We start from the raw sequence: 22,047 nt of genomic DNA on the forward strand, positions 1-22,047 counted from the left end.
TCCTTTGACTTTACCAATGTCTGATATGGGAAGAACATTTGATTTGAATCGCTCTCTAAACATGTTACTCCTTGACTAAGGATTACTTCACTGAAGATTACTTCACTTCATTACCTGTGCTAGAACAGTGTTGCCCAACTCTGTTCCTGGAGATCTACCCCCTGCAGAGTTCCAATACACCCAGCTCTGATATCCAGCTTGTATTGAATGCCCTGATTATCCCAATTTGGCGTGTTGGATTCGGGTCTGTAACCAAGCTCTGCAGTGCGGCAGATCTCCAGGACCAGAGTCAAGTGCCCGTGTTGGAAGAGCAATGCTGTGTGTGTGTGTGTGTGTGTGTGTGTGTGTGTGTGTGTGCCACCGCCTTCCCAGGTGAGTCAGCTGGAGAAGAAGCTGTGTGAGCTGGAAAATGAGTGTCTAATGAATGGGGATGTGAAGTCCAAACTCAAACAGGAGAACACCCAACTAGTGCACAGGTTTGTGTGTGTGTGTGCGCGCGTGCAAAGTATTTAATCTGGCAAGAGATGTATTCATTAACATATAATAATGAGAGGAACTTTCTTATTATTTATTAGTTCTAGCATGAGAGTTAGCTATTTGTGATTTGACAGCTGTGATTTGACAGCTGTCTCCTTTGCAGTGCTGAAACGGTATTCTCACTGCTGCATACACAATACAACACTGATGTTCACACGGTCTAATGAAAAGGAGATTCTTTCTCTGTTTGTTAGTTTTACCAAGATGGCATGTGACTTGTAAAAGGCCCTGTAGGTGTGACCTCAACTGCATTGTTCACTGATTGTTCTGAGAACAAACGCTGGTTCAAGCTTGGGTCTATGGGCCCAAAAAAAGAACATAACCTGACCTTGAGGTGCTAATTTGGGCAAGGTGCTTGTGTGTGTGTGTGTGTGTGTGTGTGTGTCTGTCTGTCTGTGTGTCTGTCTGTCTGTGTGTCTGTCTGTCTGTGTGTCTGTCTGTCTGTGTGTCTGTCTGTCTGTGTGTCTGTGTGTCTGTCTGTCTGTGTGTCTGTGTGTCTGTCTGTCTGTCTGCCTGTGCAGGGTCCATGAGCTGGAGGAGCAGCTAAAAGAGCAGGAGGTACGGGCTGAACAGAGCATGGAGGAGGAGCTCAGAAGACACCGTGAAGTCTTCACCAAACTGGAGCGAGACAAAGATGCCCAGATTGAGCTCCTCACCAACCGGTACACACACATACACACAGCTTAAGAATTTAATAAGAAAAAAGGCAATAGATGTTCCCATTAGACAGCTTTAGAATAAAACTGGCTTAAGGCAGCTAAAATTCCAAGTATGTACCAGCAACTAAGAAACCCTAGTGTGTATGACACTGATATGAGAGTGCGTGTTTGTCGTTGTAGTCACTGCTGTCTTTGGAATTCTCATGCCAGGGTGCAGCAGCTGGAGATGGAGAATGCAGAGATGCTGTCAAACATGAACAGGCTAAAATCACAGACAGAGAAGCTGGATGAGGTGTGTATTTGTGTGGGTGTGTGTGTCAGTTCCTTATTTCTCTCTGATGCCCTTATACTTCAAAACTACACTAATGGAGAGTAATATTAATATAATATCAGGTGGCGTGATACTCTATTTGTGTACATGGTGCTCTTGCTTATCAAAACAAACACAGCTCAGCACGAAGGATGAGAGATATGACCAACACCCGTCAACATGGACAAGTGTAGTATGTGCGCTTGATATTGTGGGCAAATTAGAAATGTTTTGTAATGTGGGTGTGTAACATAAGTGATCTGGTTCAGTAACGACACACCTGTCTGAGCCTCAACATGTAAAGTTTCCAGTGCTTTTGACATCACCCACTTGAGAAAGTGAGAGGGTTGTGTGTATGCCTGCGTGCAGTTTGCATGTTTTATTGTGTGCGAGCATGCATATCGCAGCGCGTAACACAGCTAAAGGTGCGTTGGTGAAGATTCAGGAAACATCACTTCTAGTGGTTAAGTGGGTGAACACACAACTGCTAAGATTCTTTTACTATTTGGATCCGCCTTCCATTCCCGGCCATGAATACAAAACGGGCATCTTGGATCTACGGTGTCCAGCGGAGGTCAAAGTTACCAAATTTCTCATGACTTCAAACGTCAGCAGAGCGGTTTGGCTCGAGTGGTTTAGCCTAACTTCTTGCTAGTAAAATTATAAACCTATAAACACTTAGAATTCGGTTCATAATGATTTGCTGCTGTGAGAATAGGTGTTATTGTGTATATAGTGTTATTGCTGTCCTATATTTATTTGTAATGAGCTCCCATGAGTTTATTAGTCGTTAAGCTATTTAGCTAGTTAGCATCGTTAGGGAGTTTGAAGCACTATCAGCATTAGTCAGATAACACTACATCCGAAGGTGGTTGAGCAATGCATTACTTAGTTCACTTCACTTATGTAGTCCTCTAATAAACATGCATCACCCCAAGCATTGGTTTACTTAAGCCTAATAAGGATGTATCTACTCGATTCATTACCTAAAGTATCACTAACAGCTCAGCACTAGAGGAATGTTGCTGATTCAGTGTTCAACTTCATTGCGCATGGCTAATGATTCCTTCTCTTTTGCAAATTTACTTCCAAATTTAAATCATTTTATTATGTTCCTTGTCATGAATTTCTTTGGTAACAGTCTGGGGTTTTTGTTCACAGTACAGCGCCTGGGGACACGAGGTACTTTCCGGATTCTGCCAAGTTTTCTTAGAGAAAGGGAGGGGGTGAAGTAATGGGGCGTTTGAGTATCTCCTCAAGTAACTGATGGGAGGTCAATTGAAACACAAAACAAGAACCTGTCCCGGAACGCAGTTTTTCAAGCTTCCATTGCTAAAAGAATCATTTTTAATGATCTACATATTTCAGTTTGAGTGAGTAAGAATAGGCTGTAATTTTGACTATTGCACCTTTTCAGAGCTTTGGTAGTTTCCACGCTTCAAAATGGGCCACAAAGTGTTTGTCTTTCTAATGACATCACCCACCTGAGTGTAAGTAGTTGATTGACAAATGACAGGTTGACTCATCCAGGATATGTGTGGACTTTTACCCTTAGGGGGCTCAGCCCCCAAGAGAATATTGAACATTACATAATACTTAAGCAGTTTCATTTTTGTATACTTGTGCAGGTGTAATGTACTCTTATTTTGAAAATAATTCAGATTGTAAATTTCATAAATATTAAACATCAAAGTAAGATTTATTGAAATACATAAAACATACCAACAAAAACTAAATGAGTTCTGCATCTGATAGTATTGAGGCAGAACATGGCATATAACACCACTTGTGACCACATAAGGCCCTCTAGTTGCAGTCTAGTGATTTTGTATTGTATTGCTTTTGTGTTTTATGTAGGGCGTGTCATTGTGGTGCTGGTTGTGTTGTATACTCAAAGTGAATTAGCATGGGGATAGCATGTGGTGTAGACCTAAATTCTTTAATCTTATCTGCAAAGGGCATGTAATTAGAGTTTCCTTCTAAAGAAGAGAAGAAAAATGTAGTCAACTGTTGTTTTGTTTTTTTTGGTCAAGTAGAATCACTTTTGTTGATTTGAACTCGAACTGCATGTACACTGGGCAGAAAAGACCGATGATCCCTAGAGTAGAGATCCATAGTGCAACCACGAGCTGCCACTGCACTATAAAAAGGTCTGTAGAGAGGATGAAGGCACTCGCAGCCATGCAGTAGCCTGAACAGTGGGTTAGGGTGAAGAGGAAACGTCTGAGCTCAGAAACGTGGGCCCTGCTGTATCGCTATCAGTGAGAAACCCCTCAGACTAAGTGACCTGATTTGCCCTCTCACCTCTCCTTAATTCCCAGTGTGACCTCTATTGGTAAAAATCTTTTGGATATGCATGTATGGAAAAAACATGTATTCCTTCAAGTTACACATGGAAAACCTTAGATTAGGTTGGCTAAAAAGGGTTTAAGTTGGATTTTTCATCTCCATAAACCCTGAACAAATGTCAGCATATACCTTTTAATGAACAGTTTCCTCGGTCGCTTGGCCACTTTACCTTGTTTTTCAGCATCGTGGTAGTTCTCATGTATTTCAAAAGTGTAGCTTGGCTAGCACAACCTGCTGCAGTAAGACGCCATGAAGCGGACTACCGGAGGCATTTTCCACTCGTCTGCCCTGTGTAGTTAGTTCATGAGGACAATGCACTCAGCTCATTACCAATAACAGTTTCTGTGCTTGTCTTTGGGACTTAATTAGAATAAAACCATTTTTTCATTAGCTAGAGAACGCTACACATCCATATAGCCCAGACGGTAATCTTTAAATGGATACACTATTGCAGTGGACTAGCTGGTTTACTAATGTTTATGAAACATGTTTGTGTGTGTGATGTAATCTGTGGGGTTACCAAAGACTTCACTGTGAATCACCACTTAGTCTGTAACTTTTAGAGAATCTGTGTTAACTAGCCAGCCGAATTCTGTTATATCCACTGCATCCACCATCAGTCCAGACTTATTCTGTAATTTTAGAGTAAACAATATCTAACTACATGTTAACTAGCCATCTCCACCTCACCTCTAATGCACACTCAGCAGCAGAGTAACCATTCAGTACAGTTCAAACCAATGACTGAAGGGGATAACTGGAAGGTTGCTAGTCATTTGTTGGGTGGCTTTAGTAAAATTTAAGTGAAGCTGACCACAAAATCGGAGAGAATTTATTTATTTGAGAAATTATGGATTGTTTTTAGTGGGGGCTGATGTGGAAAAATAGGGACTGAAGTCTAGAGTATGAGTGTGAATGTGTTTTGTGTGTAAATGTACCTGATTTGAAGAATGGTTTCATAAATACAATATTGATATTTGCATAGGGTGTGTGTATTTATATGTGATGGTGGGGGTGGGTGTGCGTATACGTATACGTCCACGTCCAGGAGAAGCAGCGGATGACTGATAAACTGGAGGACACCAGTCTGCGTCTGAAGGATGAGATGGACCTCTACAGGAAGATGATGGACAAGCTGAGGCAGAACCGACATGACTACCAGACAGAGAGGGAGGCCATGCAGGAGGTGAGACGGCACCATCTAGCTTTGGATTCTTGCCACTCCACCACCCAGGCCAGGGTTTCCCCAGCTCCATTCTCAGGGGCTCCAAGATGGTGCACAGCACGCCTGAACCAAACCATTAGAAACACTCGACACCTGTCATAAAACCTCTGCCCATTTTGAGGGAATAGGGGTATTATTACTTTTTAAGTTCTTGAGGACTGACCTGAGAGTGTGTATACTGCTGGGTAAAATCACAGAACCTCTCTTCAGCCAATCTGAGGTCAGGTGTGGAGCTGTGAGGGTGTCTTCTGCCATGTTTGACAGCTGATTGAGGACCTGCGAAGGGAGCTGGAGCACCTGCAGGTCTTTAAACTGGAGGCAGAACGTGTGGGGCGGGGCCGAAGCTCGTCCACTAGTCCGTCGGAGTTCAGCACACGGACACGTGAGAGTGAACTTGAGCAAGAGGTCAAGAGACTTAAACAGGTAAGGCACAGGCATGCAGTGGCCTCAGACACCAGAATCAGACAAGACAGATGAAGCAAATAGATGTCAGACAATTGAAATACAGAGGAGAATATTCACAGAGGTAGTGACAAAGGTGGAAATTAAGACACGTACAACCTGATTTGCTTATTCGTTTAACTCAAAGATTTTCAGCTTCTGAAAAAATGTTTTTGCATAAGGATATATGATGTAATCATGCATGGAACTGTGGTATGATGTTTTGGGTATGGACCATTGTTTGACTCACCTGTTCTTAGATAGGATCCAGTCTTACCCAAGTGTGTTTGCAAAACATGCTTTGTAAGATTGCAGGGTAAAAAAAGAATGCTTGCTTTCTTTCCCCAAAGAGGAAACCTTTCTTTGGTTCTGGCTGGTTCCTTTGGATGTGTATGCTCTGGGCATGCATGTGTGTGTGCGCGTTTGTGTGTACGCATGTACTGCGCAGTGCTGTATTTCACAGGACATCTGCCCCGAAATCCAGCAGCGAGTGTGTGTTAGCACGCGACTCTGCCGTAGTCTGGCGGTAAAGTCTCATTACGGCGATCCTCCAAACCACTGCTTGGTAGTAACTAATAACGATCCCACCCAGTGCCTCCAGGGGGCGTAGCCAGTAGCCCTGAAACTTAGTCAAGCATTACATTTTTGTTGCCTACTAAAACTTCATTTTCATTTTCATTCATTAGCAAGTAGATATTTTCTGTATCTCCTGTGGATGTCTTGGGAGCTCCAGTGCAGCGGAAGCGGCCGGACTCCTTTGGCTTGTTGGCCATCTTTCATACTGGCCCACTCATTCCACTGACTACTCATTCATCTTCTTCATGGTTCCATCTTTCATGTCACCTGTTTACTGGTCACATCACCGGTGACCAGCCAAATTAATTCATAACTCATTCCTACTTTGTCCTTTATCTGCAGTCTAATGTTAAAACTACAGTCAGTACCTCTAAGGGGACGTTTTTATATTTTTATAACTTGCATCTTTGTATCCGTATCTTTACATATAATTGACTTCCCATTGTTGGAAAAATATTTAGCTTATAGAACACAATCGATTTTAGATTAAATAAATAAATAAATAAATAAATAAATAGTTAGTTAGTTAGTTTAGTTATTGATCCACATGTGGAATTTCCTCTCCCATTTCCCCACATGGTTTACCTATTTTGCTAATGCATTAAATACTATATCACTGGTCTATACACATGTCAAGTTGCTAATGAGTTATACTGATTGTAGCTTTAGGCTTCAAAAGAGGGCAGCAGAGCTGATCTCAGAACAGCGGTGGATTCAGCGTTGTGTTTCCCACCCCATGCAGGAGAACCAGAAGTTGCGTGAGCAGAATGAAGAGCTCAATGGTCAGATCCTGAGCCTCAGTCTGCATGAGGCGAAGAACCTGTTCGCCGCACAGACAAAGGCGCAGTCACTCGCCTCTGAAATCGACAACGCTTCCCGCGACCAGGTATGCGGATACACCTGAGGCTTCTCAGGGAACAGTGCAGAATAAGTTGAAGAGGTGAATTAAGTGTGAAAGAGGGAGAAAGTTTCTGTTAGATCTTGTAGGACTGTAATTCCACTAGTCATGGCCAAAAGTTGAGACTGACACATTTTGGTTTTCACAAAGTTTACTGCCACAGTTTTTTAGATCCTTTTGTCAGATGTTTATATGGTATAGTCAAGTACAATCATGAGCAAAGTTTTGTTTTATTTATTGACAAATACATCCAATTTAAGCAAAGACTTAATATTTACAGTGTTGACCTTTTCTTTTTTAAGACTTCTGCAATTTGCTTTGGTATGCTGGACATCAGCTTTTGGGCAAAATCTTTGCTGATGGCAACCCATTTTGCCTAATCAGTGCTTGGAGTTGATCACGTTTTCTGTGTTTTTATTTGTCCACCCTCTTTTTGAGGCTTGACCCACAGTGTTTCAATGGGATTGAGATCTGGGGAGTTTCCTGGCCATGGACCCAAAATTTCGATGTTTTGTTCACTGAGCCACTTGGTTATCACCTTTGCCTTGTGTCGTGATGCTCCATCATGCTGGAAAAAGCATTGTTCACCAAATTGCTCCTGGATCATTGGGAGAAGTTGTTCTTTTAGGATGTTTTGATACCATTCCTTATTCATGGCAGTGTTCTTGGGCAAAGTTTTTGAGCAAACCCGTTCCCTTGGATGAGAAGTAACCTCACACATGAATGGTCTCTGGATGCCTCACTGGCATGACGTAGGACTCATGGTAGTGAACACCTTTTCTTCTCTGGACAATCATTTGTCTAGCTGTCCCAAACAGTTTGAAGGGGGCTTCAGAGAAAATAACTTTACCCCAGTCCTCTGCAGTCCAATCCCTATACGTCCTGCAGAATGTTAGTCTGTCCTTGTTTTTCTTGGAGAGAAGTGGCTTAAGTTAATTTTTATAGCAAGGAATGACTTTGCAATTAATTGCAATTCATTGGATCTCACTTCAAATTCTAGAGTTGCCACCATAAAAAATGAAGCAGCAAAATTTGCTCTAGTCTCAAAACTTTTGGCCACGACTGTAGTATTAAATAACTATGATTCACAGAACAGTATTTGCAGCATATCATAAATGTCAACTCTATTCCAGTATGCATTAACATATGCCTTTCTCTCTAATACGTGGTTAAAACTAGCAGTGGCTTTTCTCTGTGCTTTCACTTCTCAGCAGTGTCAACTCCATGTTCCTATTTCCACAGTTAATGGAGGCCCTTAAGGAACAAGAGGAAATCAACTCCCGTCTCCGGCAGTACATGGATAAGATTATATTGTCTATCCTGGATCACAACCCTTCCATCCTGGAAATCAAAAACTAAAGACTCATTTCAATTGGGTTGTTTTCAAGATCCAATATCACTGAGCAGAGCGCTCCCTCTGCTGCCTAGGAGGTGAAGTGGCAAGCAGAACTCAACCGTGTTCTTCCAAAAGGATTTAAAGTTCCTGCTGTAAAGCGTGCATCGTGCGCCCCTGCACTCACACATGGTGCGAGACTTCAGAACGTACTGGAATCCTTCGTGCACTTTTCTGGGTCTCTGACACTCCTACTTCATTGCTGCTCTGTACAAATACGGGAATCATCACTGAAGGGGCCATTATGGGTTTGAGAAACGCACGCACGCACACGCGTGCACACACACACACTGGATGAGGATATGTAAACACTGGCCATGACCCCTAATGCACAAATGTCCTCACAAACCTCATGAATTGTGCAGTGGATCATGACATTGAGTCATACAGGAAAGATTTTCACATACAGATTTGATTCATTCCCAGACATCCACCAATCACTGGATTCCAATTAGTGCTCAGACGTGCTGATTGGGTTATTCATGGCTACCTGGTGTTTGGTTTTTCAATTTTGGCGACAAGCAAGTCAGATGGAGGGATTATCCTTCTGAGTGTACGTGAGGGCAGAAGAAAGCGCTTTTCTCCTAAAGGTCTGTGAAAATGAGGCTCATTGTAGCCAATCCAGAATAGAGGGAGGAAGAGAGATGGAAAGAGGAAGTGTGAAAAAGAAAGTGAGATGTGTTGTACTGATTCTTTGGGCACATAAAAGGTAGGTCAAAGGTTTATGTCTCGGGCATTAGTAATAGAGTGTGCAATGCAGACTGCTGATACAGCAGTGCTGTATCGCTCCCATATTGTGAATGTGAAAACCTGGGAGATGTCTGTCTGACTTCCTGTCATAACTAATATATATATTCTAAAAATCCTAAGAAAACTTGGTTAATACAAAGGCAGATTTCAAGGTCAGTATCTTTTGAATTCCTAAACTGGTGTTCCAAATTGCCTCATCATATTCAGGGTTATCATTTATTTATTTCAAACATGTTTATCCTGAGCATTCAAATCTCATGCCTTTTTTATTTGAATGAAAATCACACACATTAGTCAATAACAAATTGACAAAAGGCAGTTTTATTAAATAAATTAGCCATTTCAGATGTGAAATAATTAGCCTTAATTTGTAATGCAATAGCTGGCTAATATTAGGCAAAGGATTTCTGGCTGTTCTGATACCACATGAGCCTATCAACAGACTTCCACTGACTTGTTTTCAGTCACATAAATAGACACAATCCGCCACCTTTTTAACCAATGCAAATTAAGTTGTCTTGTTCACATCCACTAAGGCTGTATTGTTCCCCTTGCTTTGCCGCACTAATGTTTTGTGTTGATTCTTTGTGCCTTTTCATATTCCACTGATGGACCTACTGAATGTTTAGCTGCACACTGGTAAAGATGGCTAGTTGCCTCATGCCTTTAAAAATCACATACATTTCAGTGCAATCTCTGAAGAACTGTAAATACTGTACAGAATCAGTCATGTTTTTCAAGGCTTTGTGTCATTCATCATTTTTGCTCTTTGGTCTTTTTGTAAACGCCTTTGTTTTCTGGTAGTGGATCAGTCTGCATGTTCATGTAGTGCAGGTTTCTGCATTACCCAACATGTCGAGTAGATGGAGCCAAATGCATTACCAGTCTAGTAATGTAGCGACAGAAGCCACACGTCTGTAACCTTGATGCCAGTACACTTCAGTCTGGGTGTGGGTTCTTTGCCAGCTGTTGGCAGACAGTTAACATTCTCACAAATATATGTTTTTTTTCTTCATTACGTTGACCTGCTTTGCCTGACATTACTCAAAACATGATGGGCAGTGGGCTAAAGGAAGAACGGGAGCCACCATGTGGTTAAACATCACGAAGAAATAAACCGATTTCATTTGGGGATTTAAAATGGGCTAGAAAAGGCAATAACAAATAACAAACATGCAGTGTCATCCCCAGCCAAGTTCAAAATGGTAAATGACACCCAAGAGTCATCACTAAAACCTCCAGTTTGATTGGAAACCTGGCTCAGACTGTTGTGGCTGATGATGTCAACAGTGGAGTCAAACTTAACCACTACCCAATTAATCAAAAGTCCTTTGATTTTTGTTTTGTTTCCAACTTTGACAAGGGATGTTTTTCAGATGTTTGTATGTTTGTATAGAGGTTGTAATAGAGTTTATATGCAGCATCGTTTTAAATGCAATAGACCTAAAAATTTGCTCTGGGATGAGCCTTGTTAATTTATTAAAATAATTTAGAGTATTGTGACATGTTCCTCTTTGGTACCTTTTTCAGTTTATAACAGCTGCAGTATACTGAACATGCCTAAAGAAGTCAGCTCTGGCATGTCAGAGATGAGCTTCCTATTACTGTGGACAGATCTGTGGCTTGAACTTTTGAAATAAATTCTGTAAATCCTTAATATGCTTCTCTTAAAATGCTGTAGTCTGTTCAATAGGCTTTATGGTTTTACATTTCACTATGACTTCAAGATTATATTTATATAGGCTAATGATTGATTATCAGTGTTAAACGACAACAGATATACAATTGCACTATTTACTTGTACTTTCTGGTAGATGCCAAACTGCATTTTATTGCCCTGTACTAGCACGGTGTGCATTGACACCAGACCGACCCACCCACCTTGATGTTCAAAAATACACTATGTGGCCAAAAATATGTGGACACACCTCCCAACTATCGAGTTGAGGTATTTCAGCCATACCCATTACTAACAGTAAATCATGTGGCATGCCACCTTTGCTACAAATCAGCTCAGCCACAAAGCAGCGGCCCATGCAAGATCATGGAGTAAGGCCGTTAAGTACTGAAGTGCATAGATATAAAAACCCCTATCCTCTGTTGCATCATTCACTACAGAGATCCAAACTGTCTCTGCAAGCAACACCAGCACAAGAACTGCGTATCAGCAGCTTTAGAAATGGGTTTCCATAACTGAGCAGCTGCAATCAAGTCTAACATCATGTGCAATGTGCAATGCCGAGTGTGGGCTGGAGTTGTGTGAAGAACACTCCCACTGGACTCTGGAAAAGTAGAAACGTGCTTTTTGCAGTGATGCTTCATTACCTGGCAGCCTGATGAAGCTGGTTTTGATGAATGCCAGGAGAATGCTACTTACCAGAATGCACAGTGCCAACAGTAAAGTTTGTTGGAGGAGAGACAATGGTTTGGGGGTTGTTTTTAGGGTTTGGGTTAAGTTCCTCATGGTGTTTTCAAATCTAGAGTGTTTTCACACTTGGGCTGTTTCAGTGAACATGTCAAATGATCTCAATGATCTGAGTTTGCCTTTAGCCTTGAAAAGTATTACTGTGTATGGAAATCCTCAAGATTTTCCATAAATAAAAATGATAAATAGACTAGGTTGTATTGTTGTTGCAATGCACAAATCAAGCAGACAATAACATGAACCACAAAATAACTACTGTGACCACCTCAGAAGGTGGGCTGAGTTTGGTTCATTTTGGGGTCCATTTTGAGGCATATGGGGTCATTTGGCGTGTTCATATATGTAAAGGAAACTAAAAGTCAGCAGTCTAAGACCACTTGAAACACTGAAATACCCTTAGACAATTATATGCTTCCAACTTTGAGGCAACAGTTTAGGTCTTTCCTGTTCCAGCATTACTTTGTCCCTGTGCACAAAACAAGGTCCATAGACATGGTTTGATGAGTTTGGTGTGGAGGACCTTCAAAGGGCCTGACCTCGTCGGTGCTGAACATCCCTGGGATGAACTGTCATGTTCACTTTTCCTCTTTTTACTATCAGCCGATCACTGTTCACCAGCCCGACTAACATGCCTATATGATTACTCTATCCTGATATAAGCCTTGTATATGAGATGGCTGATGGTAGTTCTGCTCCTGATTTTGTACCTATTCCCAGTTTTATTGATTGCCTGGGAAAGAATATTTATGCCAGTGCAGAACAGTAGTGGGCATAGTGCATCTGCATGCTATATACCATGTTTTATGGTGCCCTGGGCAATTGTCTGAGTTGGCTGCTTAGTATTTTTTCCAGTGTTGCATTGAGTTCTTGATGAAAGCCCTTATGTTCTTGTTGACTTTATACAGGGCTAGGCATTTGAATATCCAGGTGTATGCTTTCTTGTAGTCAATCGAGCCAACACATAGGTTGGTGTGTCTGGTTTAGAATCCTGGAGGAGAGTTCTAGCAGTCAGTAGGTGGTGCTTTAAGCCTCTGGTGTTGGTACCAATTGCCTCCTAAGCAGTGCTCATGTACTTTCACATATGTTCATTCAGATTGGTGGTTAGTATTCCTGACAGGAACTTCAGGTTTTTGGTCTGTATTTGGACAGTGGTATACCCTTGTGGGGGTCCTTCATGACCAGTAAAGTACTGCTTTCTTTTAGCCAGCCTGGATGGGAGCCATTATTTAGCAGTTGGTTCATTTGTTCTGCTAGTTGGCCTTGCAGAGCTGTTGGTTTATTTAGCCAGTAGGCATGAATCATGTTGGTGCCAGGGGCTGCCCAAATCTTAATTTTCTGACCTGCTCTTGGACATCTGGTGTTGTAATGCTGACTAGTTCTTGCTCTGGAAGGTTGAGGTGGTCTGCTTTGAGATCTGTTTACCAATGAGCACTAATGTAATGTGATGATTAATTCTCCCATATGCTCTTCCAGTTCCGTTCTGTTTCAGCTCTGTGTGGATAAACAGTCAGGGTTCTGTTGCAGTGTAACTGAGGGTGTACTTTGGATGGTTTGTTGGCAAAGAGGGGAATTTAGTCTTTTGGCCAGTGCTTCTTTTGTGTATCTCTGTAGTCTGGATGCCAGTGCTGTTAACCTTTTGTTTAGCTGCCTCTAGAGCCTTACTTATGGGCCACCCATTGTATTTCTACTGTTGCCAGGCCCCCTCTTTGATCTTTATGCCCTCCTGGAGCTCTGCCATTTTGCTGACTTCTAGTTAAGTTGTCATCTTGATTTCCAGCCTCTATTGCCAAGGGGGACAGCCAGAGTGGCCTGTGGCTTGTATTCTGTAGCCTAAGATCTCAGCAGTTTCAGTTATACTGATATATTGTGCTTATTGTTGCATTAATATCTGTTAGCATTCTAATGCAGTAGGTGCTCTGGGCAGTGATATTTTCCCTTTATTTCAACCAACTCCAGTTGTGATAGGAGGCATGTTGGAGTGCTGGGCAATTAACTGCTTGTGTGTGTGTGTGTGTGTGTGTGTGTGGATGAAGGCCTTTTCCTAATCTATTGTTCCCCCATGCACTTCATATAGCTACTTTCATTTCGCTTGCTTGGATACATGTTGTGCAACCTCACCCATCTATGTTTGTTCCAGTTACAATATAGTTGTCCTGATTTCTTAACATTCAGCACAGACCATGTCTGAACTGACATAATTCTCTTTGTTTATGTTCTGGGGATCGAACCCGCCTTCTGCATGCAGGTCGGTTGTCTTAACCACTACACTATCAAACTACAAACATCACTGATAACGCCAAGATGGACCACACATGCGCGTACACACACAACTGCAAGGTGAAACAGGTCAAAATCTTCACATATGGAAAGTAGTTATTGATAGAAGTTGTTACTGAGATTAATAGGTTTGAGGCTACACTCTTATCTCTAAACCTGGGGTTAACACTGACCTCTGTTTCGCCCTAGATTTTCTTTGTTCCCCTACATTTTCATTTACCCATGGTCTTACAGTGGATAAACCACTTATGTGAGCTTTAAAATTACTCTCCACTTTGTTTTATTTATTTTTTATTTGACAATCCATTTTAAATAAGCTAATATTGATACCATATGTAAATGCATACATTGCTACCCATTATTTTATTACCTTAATCTTTGGAGCCCTTTCTCATATTTTTGTCATCACATGGTACAGTTTTAACATTTTAATATTACTTAAATTCTATGTACAAATGTTAATATGTAGTTTTAATATGAATGGCCAGAACACTTGGTGAGACAGGTATCGAAACTTTTCAAAACATCAAAATTTCCAGCACAGTTGCTTCAAACAATATGGTGTTTAAAGGTAGCTTGTTTTGGTCATTACATAGGACCACACCAGGACCCACAATACCACTTGCCTAGCCAGAACCAAAACATCCATGCCACCATATTCTTCCCAGAGTCAATCTTACTACTTAACACATTACTTAATTCCACCCATTTATTTCAAGATGGCCAACTACTAGCTCATCTACTTATCTGGCTAGCTCACTAGCCATAGGCCTAGGTTTGATATCTTGAGGCAACTGAACTAGTTAGCTTCTGAGTTATGTCTTTTTGATTAAATAGAAATCTGACAAAGGGATTGAGGAGAGATGGCAAAATATAGTAGATTTACTTGACAGTACAGGTTGGTTCTTTGAATGGGATACAGGCAGGAAAATACAAATGAACCTCCATTAGCTAGGTCATCATACTATTTAGTTAAATAGTTGCTTAGAGCTTGCTAGTAGCTAATATTACCTATACTATCCAGCTACTTACTTTCAGTCTAGACATCAACACATAGTAAACTGGCTATACGTGTTGGCTCACTATGAAACTTTCAATGTAAGATGATCTGGTTTCAATTGATAGACACATAGCTAGCATGGTACTTAGAGGTTGACACTTATTGTCTAAGATGTGAGAAACTGTCCAGATTTAAATGTACAGAGCAAACTAACAACTCATCCAGGGTCCTGTTAAATATGAACATAAACTATGCTCATTGCTTTTTGTTCTTCATCATAGTTAACTGTAAAACTGTTGAAGTTTCAGCTATGCAGGTCCACGTTAATATTTCCTGGAGAATAATGTGGGACGATATGTGCAAATTTTAGGGGCGTAAATATTAAACAGTTAAGACGTTAACAATCTATGATTTTTGGAATTGGTGCATGTTATGGTCCTTTCACCAGAGTCTGAGGTTCACGGTATGTCAGTTCCATGTACTAAACTCTCCTTATTCCACTATGTCAAGGTAAATAAGTTTTGCATTGTATGACACCTTTAAGGTTATGAGATCCACCATAGACACTTTATCATTGAGTAAACTATCCAGATCTTTATTAGAAATCAGGGCAACCTGGCCTTCAGTCTGCTAACCAGGTGCGTTAGGAATGCCGCGGATCCAATGGTTTTTAGACCACGGCTGTTAAAATAACGAGCTAAAATAATTGTCGGAAAACGGTTAAAAATAATAAGATTACAATGTATTAAATAAACACATTTGTAATGTGTAAAGAATTATTTTTGGCCAAAATTAACAGGAATGTTTTTGGTTTGGTATCTATATGTAATCCAATTCATAATTCCGATCAACAAAGTAAGTTGATTAGAAAGATCCATAGCCGTTGACTAATTTAATGGATAAAAAAGATCTTAAAAATGAGCTTTTAAAAGTCTCAAAAGGTGCTTGACGAGACCTCGACTACTCCGAATAACGGAGCCTCATCTCACAGAAGTGTTTTAACAGGTGAGCATTGTTATTTTAGGTCGATATGTGTCGGTTTCATATTTGTCCTGGGTATATCTTATTTTGTTGTATTTGTGTTTTTTATTTTTGAACTACAGCTAGCTAGCTGACTAATACAACTTTTAAAAATTCCGCAATTAAGTGTCAGGTAACGAGCTTTGATTTCCCTTGGCCTGCTATCTTAGCTATCTTAACGGTTAGGTTAGCTAACCCGCTAGCTGACTTACACCCGTACGGCTTCACGTTTTAACCGTCGTCAAATAACTCGTCGATAATTGTCTGTCTTAGTCAGAATAAAGCATTACTCAAATAGCGAATTAGTAATGTCAAATCTTACTGACAAATTCACTCGTACGGTTTTAAGTATAGCTAGCTAGCATTAGCTAGTTAAATATAGCTAATTCTCATGAGTCTAATATTTAACTTTTTAGTTACTCGCTTCGATTTTCAGACCTTTTAAATCGTATATAAAAATTTAATTAACTCACTAATTCAACATTTAAAATGTCTTTTAATCTAAAGGTCTTACGTCGACTTAAAAGTATGCTGTCGTGTGTCCTGTGTGCGTCTCGCAGGGAAGTTGAAGGGCAGAGCACGATGCCCCAGACCTTGTCCAAGTGTGGGGGCAGACTGAGATTTGCATCTGTCCCCAGCCTCGTTACCGATGGCCAAGCTGAGACGGTGAGAATCCCCAACAATACAAGAAGGTTTAAGTGCCACAACAAGCGCTGGGCGAAACAGGAGTTCAGGCCTGTAGCCAGCACAGCCAGGCAAGGGGCTCCTGGAGGAGACGAGGACTGGGAGAAGGAGATCGAAGAATTCTCACGCAGGGTGCAGAAAGGAGAGATGTCGGGCCAGACTTTTTATGGTAATTTAAGGTTTATAACTCCGAGATTTGCATCCCATTTTTGGTTCTTTTTTGTGTAGAATTTACTGTAGTATTTTTTTTCTTCTTCATGTTTGCGGATGACCTTAAACTATGGGCTCCTGTGGACAAGCCTGGGGTGGGGGGCAGACAATTTACAGAGTGCCCTAGATCGGCTCTGGGGTTGGTCGGACATATGGGAGCTACCAATCAACCGGGAGAAGTGCTCTGTACTGCGTGTCAGCTAGTTGCAGGCAATTTGGGACCATCAGCTCAGAACAGTTCATATCCCCTCTGTCAGGGCTATTTCAAGGCTAGTGATCATTGGCAGGATTCAGCCACCAAGGGTTTCCGTGTTCTATGGATGGTTTATAGGGCCTTCGGTAAAATCACTGGTGACATATTTGTTGGGTTATTCTTGGCGTTCGTCAGGCCACACCTGGAATATTGCATCCAGGTGAACCCACCTTGTCTCGTGAGGGACAAAATGGCCCTGGAGTGCGTTTTACAGTTTGGAACCAAGATGGTATGTGGCATGCGAGGCAAGGACTATGGCACTACGCTTGAAACCTTAGGGATGCTCTCCTTGCACTATAGGTGGCTTCGAGGTGACCTCATACTCACCTATCGCATACTGGCGCGTAAGATTGGGCCTGACCTAACTTGGCTATTTACACCCAGCTCCCCTACCAGCCCTTCGGGGACATTCTATGACACTGACTAAGCCCAGGTCTGATTACATCAGACCCGAGTCTCGACTCTCTAGGTGAGTTATAGACTCGTGGAACTCCCTCCTTGAGGATGTCATCATGGCACCCACAACTGCAGCTTTCAAGCGACGATTGCATGCCCTTCCCCTGCATCTAGGCACGTTCCTGCATGTGTAGTCCCCTCTTCCTCCTTTACTTCTCGAGCGCACTTTTTTTTTTTTTTTTTTTTTTTCTCCCCAATGCTTAATTTTTCTTCTGGCTTTGCCTTCATTTCACTAATGACCCGCCTTTCCCCTGCCCACTTAACTATTTTTCTTTATTATGTCATGCGACGGTGCCAATGGGGACAGCTGTAACTGGTTGCATGGGCCTTACTGGTTGGGATGTGGTTGAATTGTGCGTACTACCTTGGTTCCTAGGTATCGGATAGCAGCGCACTGTTCCTCCAGCTGTGCGTTGTTGGGATTGGCAGTCATGGGATTTCTTTCCTAACGTTCCGGTCCTCATCTGAATCTGAATGTTTTTCAGTTTGTATGGGCTAATAATATAAATAATACGTCACCATTATTTTCAGTAATAACAAATATTGGAGATTACAGGCTTTTAAAATTTTATCTAGTTTTGGCTTCTAGATTTAAATAAATCCTGCAATCTCGCTGATCATTTGAGCTTTTCAGTCAACTCCTGAAGCTGAAATGTGATCACCAAACGGGGATCTTGGAAATAAACCTGCTAATAATAATAATTCTTAATAATAGGAATTCTTATTTTATCTGCTTATCGTGCATTTTGGAAAATAATATGATACAGCAAGTTAGATTTGGAATAGTGTTTATAGCTAGAAAATCAGTAATTGATAATTGTTTCCCCACTGTAAAACTGGCTAATTCTTCCACATAGTAAAACCTTGGTTATGATGCCATTATGTATATCTTTAGAATCAATGGTAGTCTTTAAGAGCTGTTGCACTCAATTACTGATTTCCTCCTTTGGTTTCGTTACTACAGATCCTGAGGATGAGCTAAATGCGGCCGTGCGTGCAGTGACCCTGTTCGATGTAGCCAGTGCCCCCAGCCCAACCCAGGAGCACTACAGTCCTTCAACCCACCACATTCCTCCTGTCAAGTGGGTATGCCATGTGCCCACAGTCGTGGTGGACCAGTTTGCTGATGCAGAGGAATAGACACCATGTCCTCATGCCTTAGTGGGCATGCCTGTCACACTGATGGTAAAAAGGGAACAGTATTTTAATTTAACTGTGTTTAATTTTATTGCATTGGATGAGATTGTTTTGGATATATAAAGTAAGTGTTTAAGTTATTTTAAGTATTCTCTGGCTTCCTGAGTATATACATTAATTTCTATAGATTTATTGGATGCAAAATCATTGATGGTTGATTTAGGGTCCTTTGTTGTGATGTAACCATAGTTTGACAGGATCCATTTTTCATACGTTCGATATTGACTGCAGTTGGTTGCTTGTCAAAAACATTTATGTTAGCACCTTTGTTAGAGTGGTGACATCTCGTCCTGGTTCAGCCCTTAATACTGAAACAGCTGAAACCATCGGTCGCTTTTAAAATGCTCATGGGCACAGAAAATAAAGTACATTTTTCCCACTGTAAAACTCGCTAATTGTTCCATAAATTAAAACCTTGGTGATGATACCATCATATATCTTTTAGATTATTTTTGCTGGGTTGTGAAGAAAGTTGTAATTTCCCTTTATACAAACCAACCTTACAGCAAAATTAACTTCTTAGAAATGCGTCTTAATGTTGCTGGCCCCATGTAGCCTATAGATGGCGGTACCAGTCAGAGTTTTTGAGTGAGTTATAGGAATGGTGTCTTGTCCACTAAATGACTGTGCCATTTTGTAAGATCAGAAAGCCTCTTAAGGCAGGTCACCCTGTTTTCTTGTGTGACTATAACCTAATATATAACTCGGCTCTATTTTCATCTCTATTTTTCTCTTTTTTTTCTTCTTCTTTGGAATTAAGGTATGCCTTACTGTCTCACTCTCATACCAACACAGCCTCAGCAGTAATGAATCATCTTTTGCCTTTATCCCTTCTTATAAGTCAAAGCTAAAGTGTTTTTGTTTCAGATGCACCAGTCTGCAGACTGAGCACATCCGTGGTCAGTGTTCACCTCTCATGTCCTGTGTCAGTGTTTCCCAGTGCCTCACCTGTTCTGGAGGCTTCCCACACCACACACTTCAGTATTAAGCCTGCTCCAACACACCTGATGCAACTCCTAAGAATTCACGATGTGTTTCTTGAGCTGAATCACGGACGACACGTAACGGTACAGTGTGGGAGTGCTCTTGGTGGCTGTTCCAGGATCAGCCAACTCCACGCACATTACCATGTCGACCATTACGATATCAATAGAGAAGCTTGTGTTTGGTCAGCTCGAGGCCCGTCACCTGTTTTAGCAGGTTCGCATAGGTCCTGACTCTGCCATGTTAGTTGGGCCTACTGTTCCTAAAGCTAGGAGTGCTGATTTTACCCATACAGCTCCTGGGTCTGATCCTAATTTTGTGGTAATGCTGTGAGGTACCATGTGATTACCAGAGGTTGTTCTGTGTTTTAAAGATCTGCAGTCTTATCTATTACTACAAAACCTTTTATTAGATCAGCATTAATACTGTCACACTTTGCGAACATCAGCCCCCAGGCTACAGCAAGCGGAGCCCTTGTTCATAAAGAATCTGACCTCAGGTTAGTTCTTGGGAATGAGGAAGGAAATCTAAGAGATTTGTCATGACGACCAGCTCCCAACTTCAGCAGCTGAGCTTGTGATTCATGAATAATTTCACATCAGGAGATATAATGGTATGCCATTTCCTGTTGAGGGTATTAAGAAATAAGAGTTAATCCAGGGTCAGCACCTCCTGCCTTGGTTTATGAGTCTGCAACTGCTGATGGAACACACATGACTGCGAGCGGTAATTAGGTTTGTCCTATTGCTGCATTTGCTGACCAGCTGTGCAGCTCACAAACAAGCTTGGACCTCTCCAAAACCCAGCCTTTCCTTTACAGTTTATTCATCTGTGTCACGAAATGTTGTGGGGTCAAATGAAAGTGGGTACTGTGGTGAAAGGGAATTGGAGGAAGGCAATATTTTTTAATAGTGTGTAGAAATACCTGGCAGAGCCTGCAGCAGACAGCAGCAAGCCTCTGTGACCATCTGATGTTGCTCAACTACTTAGTGGGCAGGGGCGCTGGAGTGATGAACTGTGCCTGGGCTCGGGACAGCACATCCAAGTAGGCCAGAGTGTTTCAGTGTGTGTTTGATGATCTGTCAGATGGCTGACTGATCCATGTATGGTCATGACAGCTTCTATAAACACAGCCTCAAACAGAACCCTGGCGAGACTCTGAACAGGAGGCTACTGTGTTGATTTTGAACTGTGTTCATGGATTAGTGTCGACTTATGGTATGCGAGTGTTGTTCCCTGGCATGCTGCAGTTCTCTTGCAGACTCAGCAGGGGGCAGCATTGCTTGGACGCTCTGGGCTTCAGCCCCCGTGTTGAGATTCAGAGCTTGTCCGTAGGCCTGTGCGCAGTTGGTCATGGCGCCTCTTTTTCTCTCTCTCTCTCTCTCTTGCTCTCTCTCCCCCCATCTTGTCTGGGTCAAGGTGCCGATTAATAAAACCTCTGACTGGACAGAAAAAAAGGGGGGGGGGGGTTATAGGGCAGTGGCAGGTGAGAAAATGAAGTGAGGGAGAATAAAAGATAATAAGAGTGGTGCAGAAAAATGTAACAATAATGGGAAGAGAGCTCTGCATATTTCCAGGGCTCTTTGTGTGTGTGTGTGTGTGTGTGTGTGTGTGTGTGTGAGAGAGAGAGAGAGAGAGAGCGTGAGAAATATTCCCTTTTTATTGGGTTCTATTGCTTCTATGTTATAGTCTGTCCACTTTACCATACAGATATGGGTAATTTTTGATGGGCCACATATTCCCTCATACCCAAGAAAGGAGTGTGTGTTTTCATTCTCTGTAGATTAAGGTCTGGTTTTGAAGCCTACATCCTCATTCTCAGCATTACTATAAGCCCTGATGATAACACTGCCTCCCACATGCATACTCTGGCATGCATTACAGGAGTAGCTAGGTAGGTGTGTGTGTGCGTGCGCGTGTGAGCTCTGCTTCAAATATGATACTAATTTTTTTTGTCAGATTATCTGTTTGTGATTTTGAAAGATCTTATCTTCTGTAGGTTTTGAGGGCTTGTAATGTCACATTACTCTCTTCTTTGTTCTTCTAAGCATTCTATTAAATATTATGAACCATTTCCTTTCATTTCATGGACATCACTTTCATGATGTCATCATTCTCCTCTCCTATGTGGTGTTTTGCTGGCTATGTGAATGGATATAAATTTTGTCTTTTTGGCAGAGTTGGGTGTTTGTTTGTTTGTTTGGGGTTGTTTTTTTTTGGCTCTTTGAGTCCCAGCAGCATAGCATCCTTCCAGAATCCAGGACACGAGAGGAGGAGAGCAAGGTCACCTATCCTAATGTGATGCTGAGAGGTGTGGGTCACCTCCTTCACTCCCACTGAAAAGGGTTTAAAAAAAAATTCAGAATGATAGGGAGGAGGTGTGGGAGAAAGTGGCACTGTGGA

General features: G+C 41.7%; 2 protein-coding genes across 6 annotated transcripts in view; both read left to right on the forward strand.

Moving 5' to 3' along the window:
• Positions 1-10,795, forward strand: part of rab11fip4b (RAB11 family interacting protein 4 (class II) b) — a 39,328-nt gene extending 28,533 nt beyond the window's left edge. For 4 of the 5 annotated variants that reach the window (XM_081710638.1, XM_027012350.3, XM_081710639.1 and 1 more), the window contains 7 exons: positions 373-476; positions 1,059-1,199; positions 1,407-1,488; positions 4,904-5,041; positions 5,345-5,503; positions 6,840-6,983; positions 8,238-10,795. In XM_081710638.1, coding sequence (XP_081566764.1) covers positions 373-476; positions 1,059-1,199; positions 1,407-1,488; positions 4,904-5,041; positions 5,345-5,503; positions 6,840-6,983; positions 8,238-8,354 — 885 coding nt within the window. In that variant the 3' untranslated portion in view covers positions 8,355-10,795. The remainder of the gene's footprint in view (positions 1-372; positions 477-1,058; positions 1,200-1,406; positions 1,489-4,903; positions 5,042-5,344; positions 5,504-6,839; positions 6,984-8,237) is intronic. The other variant, XM_081710640.1, reaches the window with a different exon arrangement.
• A 5,628-nt stretch (positions 10,796-16,423) lies between these two features.
• On the forward strand, positions 16,424-19,702 carry LOC145653729 (uncharacterized). The gene is made up of 2 exons (XM_081707631.1): positions 16,424-16,713; positions 18,428-19,702. Exons 1-2 carry the CDS (start codon positions 16,443-16,445, stop codon positions 18,601-18,603), a joined length of 447 nt encoding a protein of 148 aa, XP_081563757.1. The 5' UTR covers positions 16,424-16,442; the 3' UTR covers positions 18,604-19,702.
• The last annotated feature ends 2,345 nt before the right edge of the window (positions 19,703-22,047 follow it).

The sequence above is a fragment of the Electrophorus electricus genome, chromosome 3 (genome assembly GCF_041902795.1).
Source record: "Electrophorus electricus isolate QZ-2024a chromosome 3, ASM4190279v1, whole genome shotgun sequence".
Classification (NCBI taxonomy): domain Eukaryota; kingdom Metazoa; phylum Chordata; class Actinopteri; order Gymnotiformes; family Gymnotidae; genus Electrophorus; species Electrophorus electricus.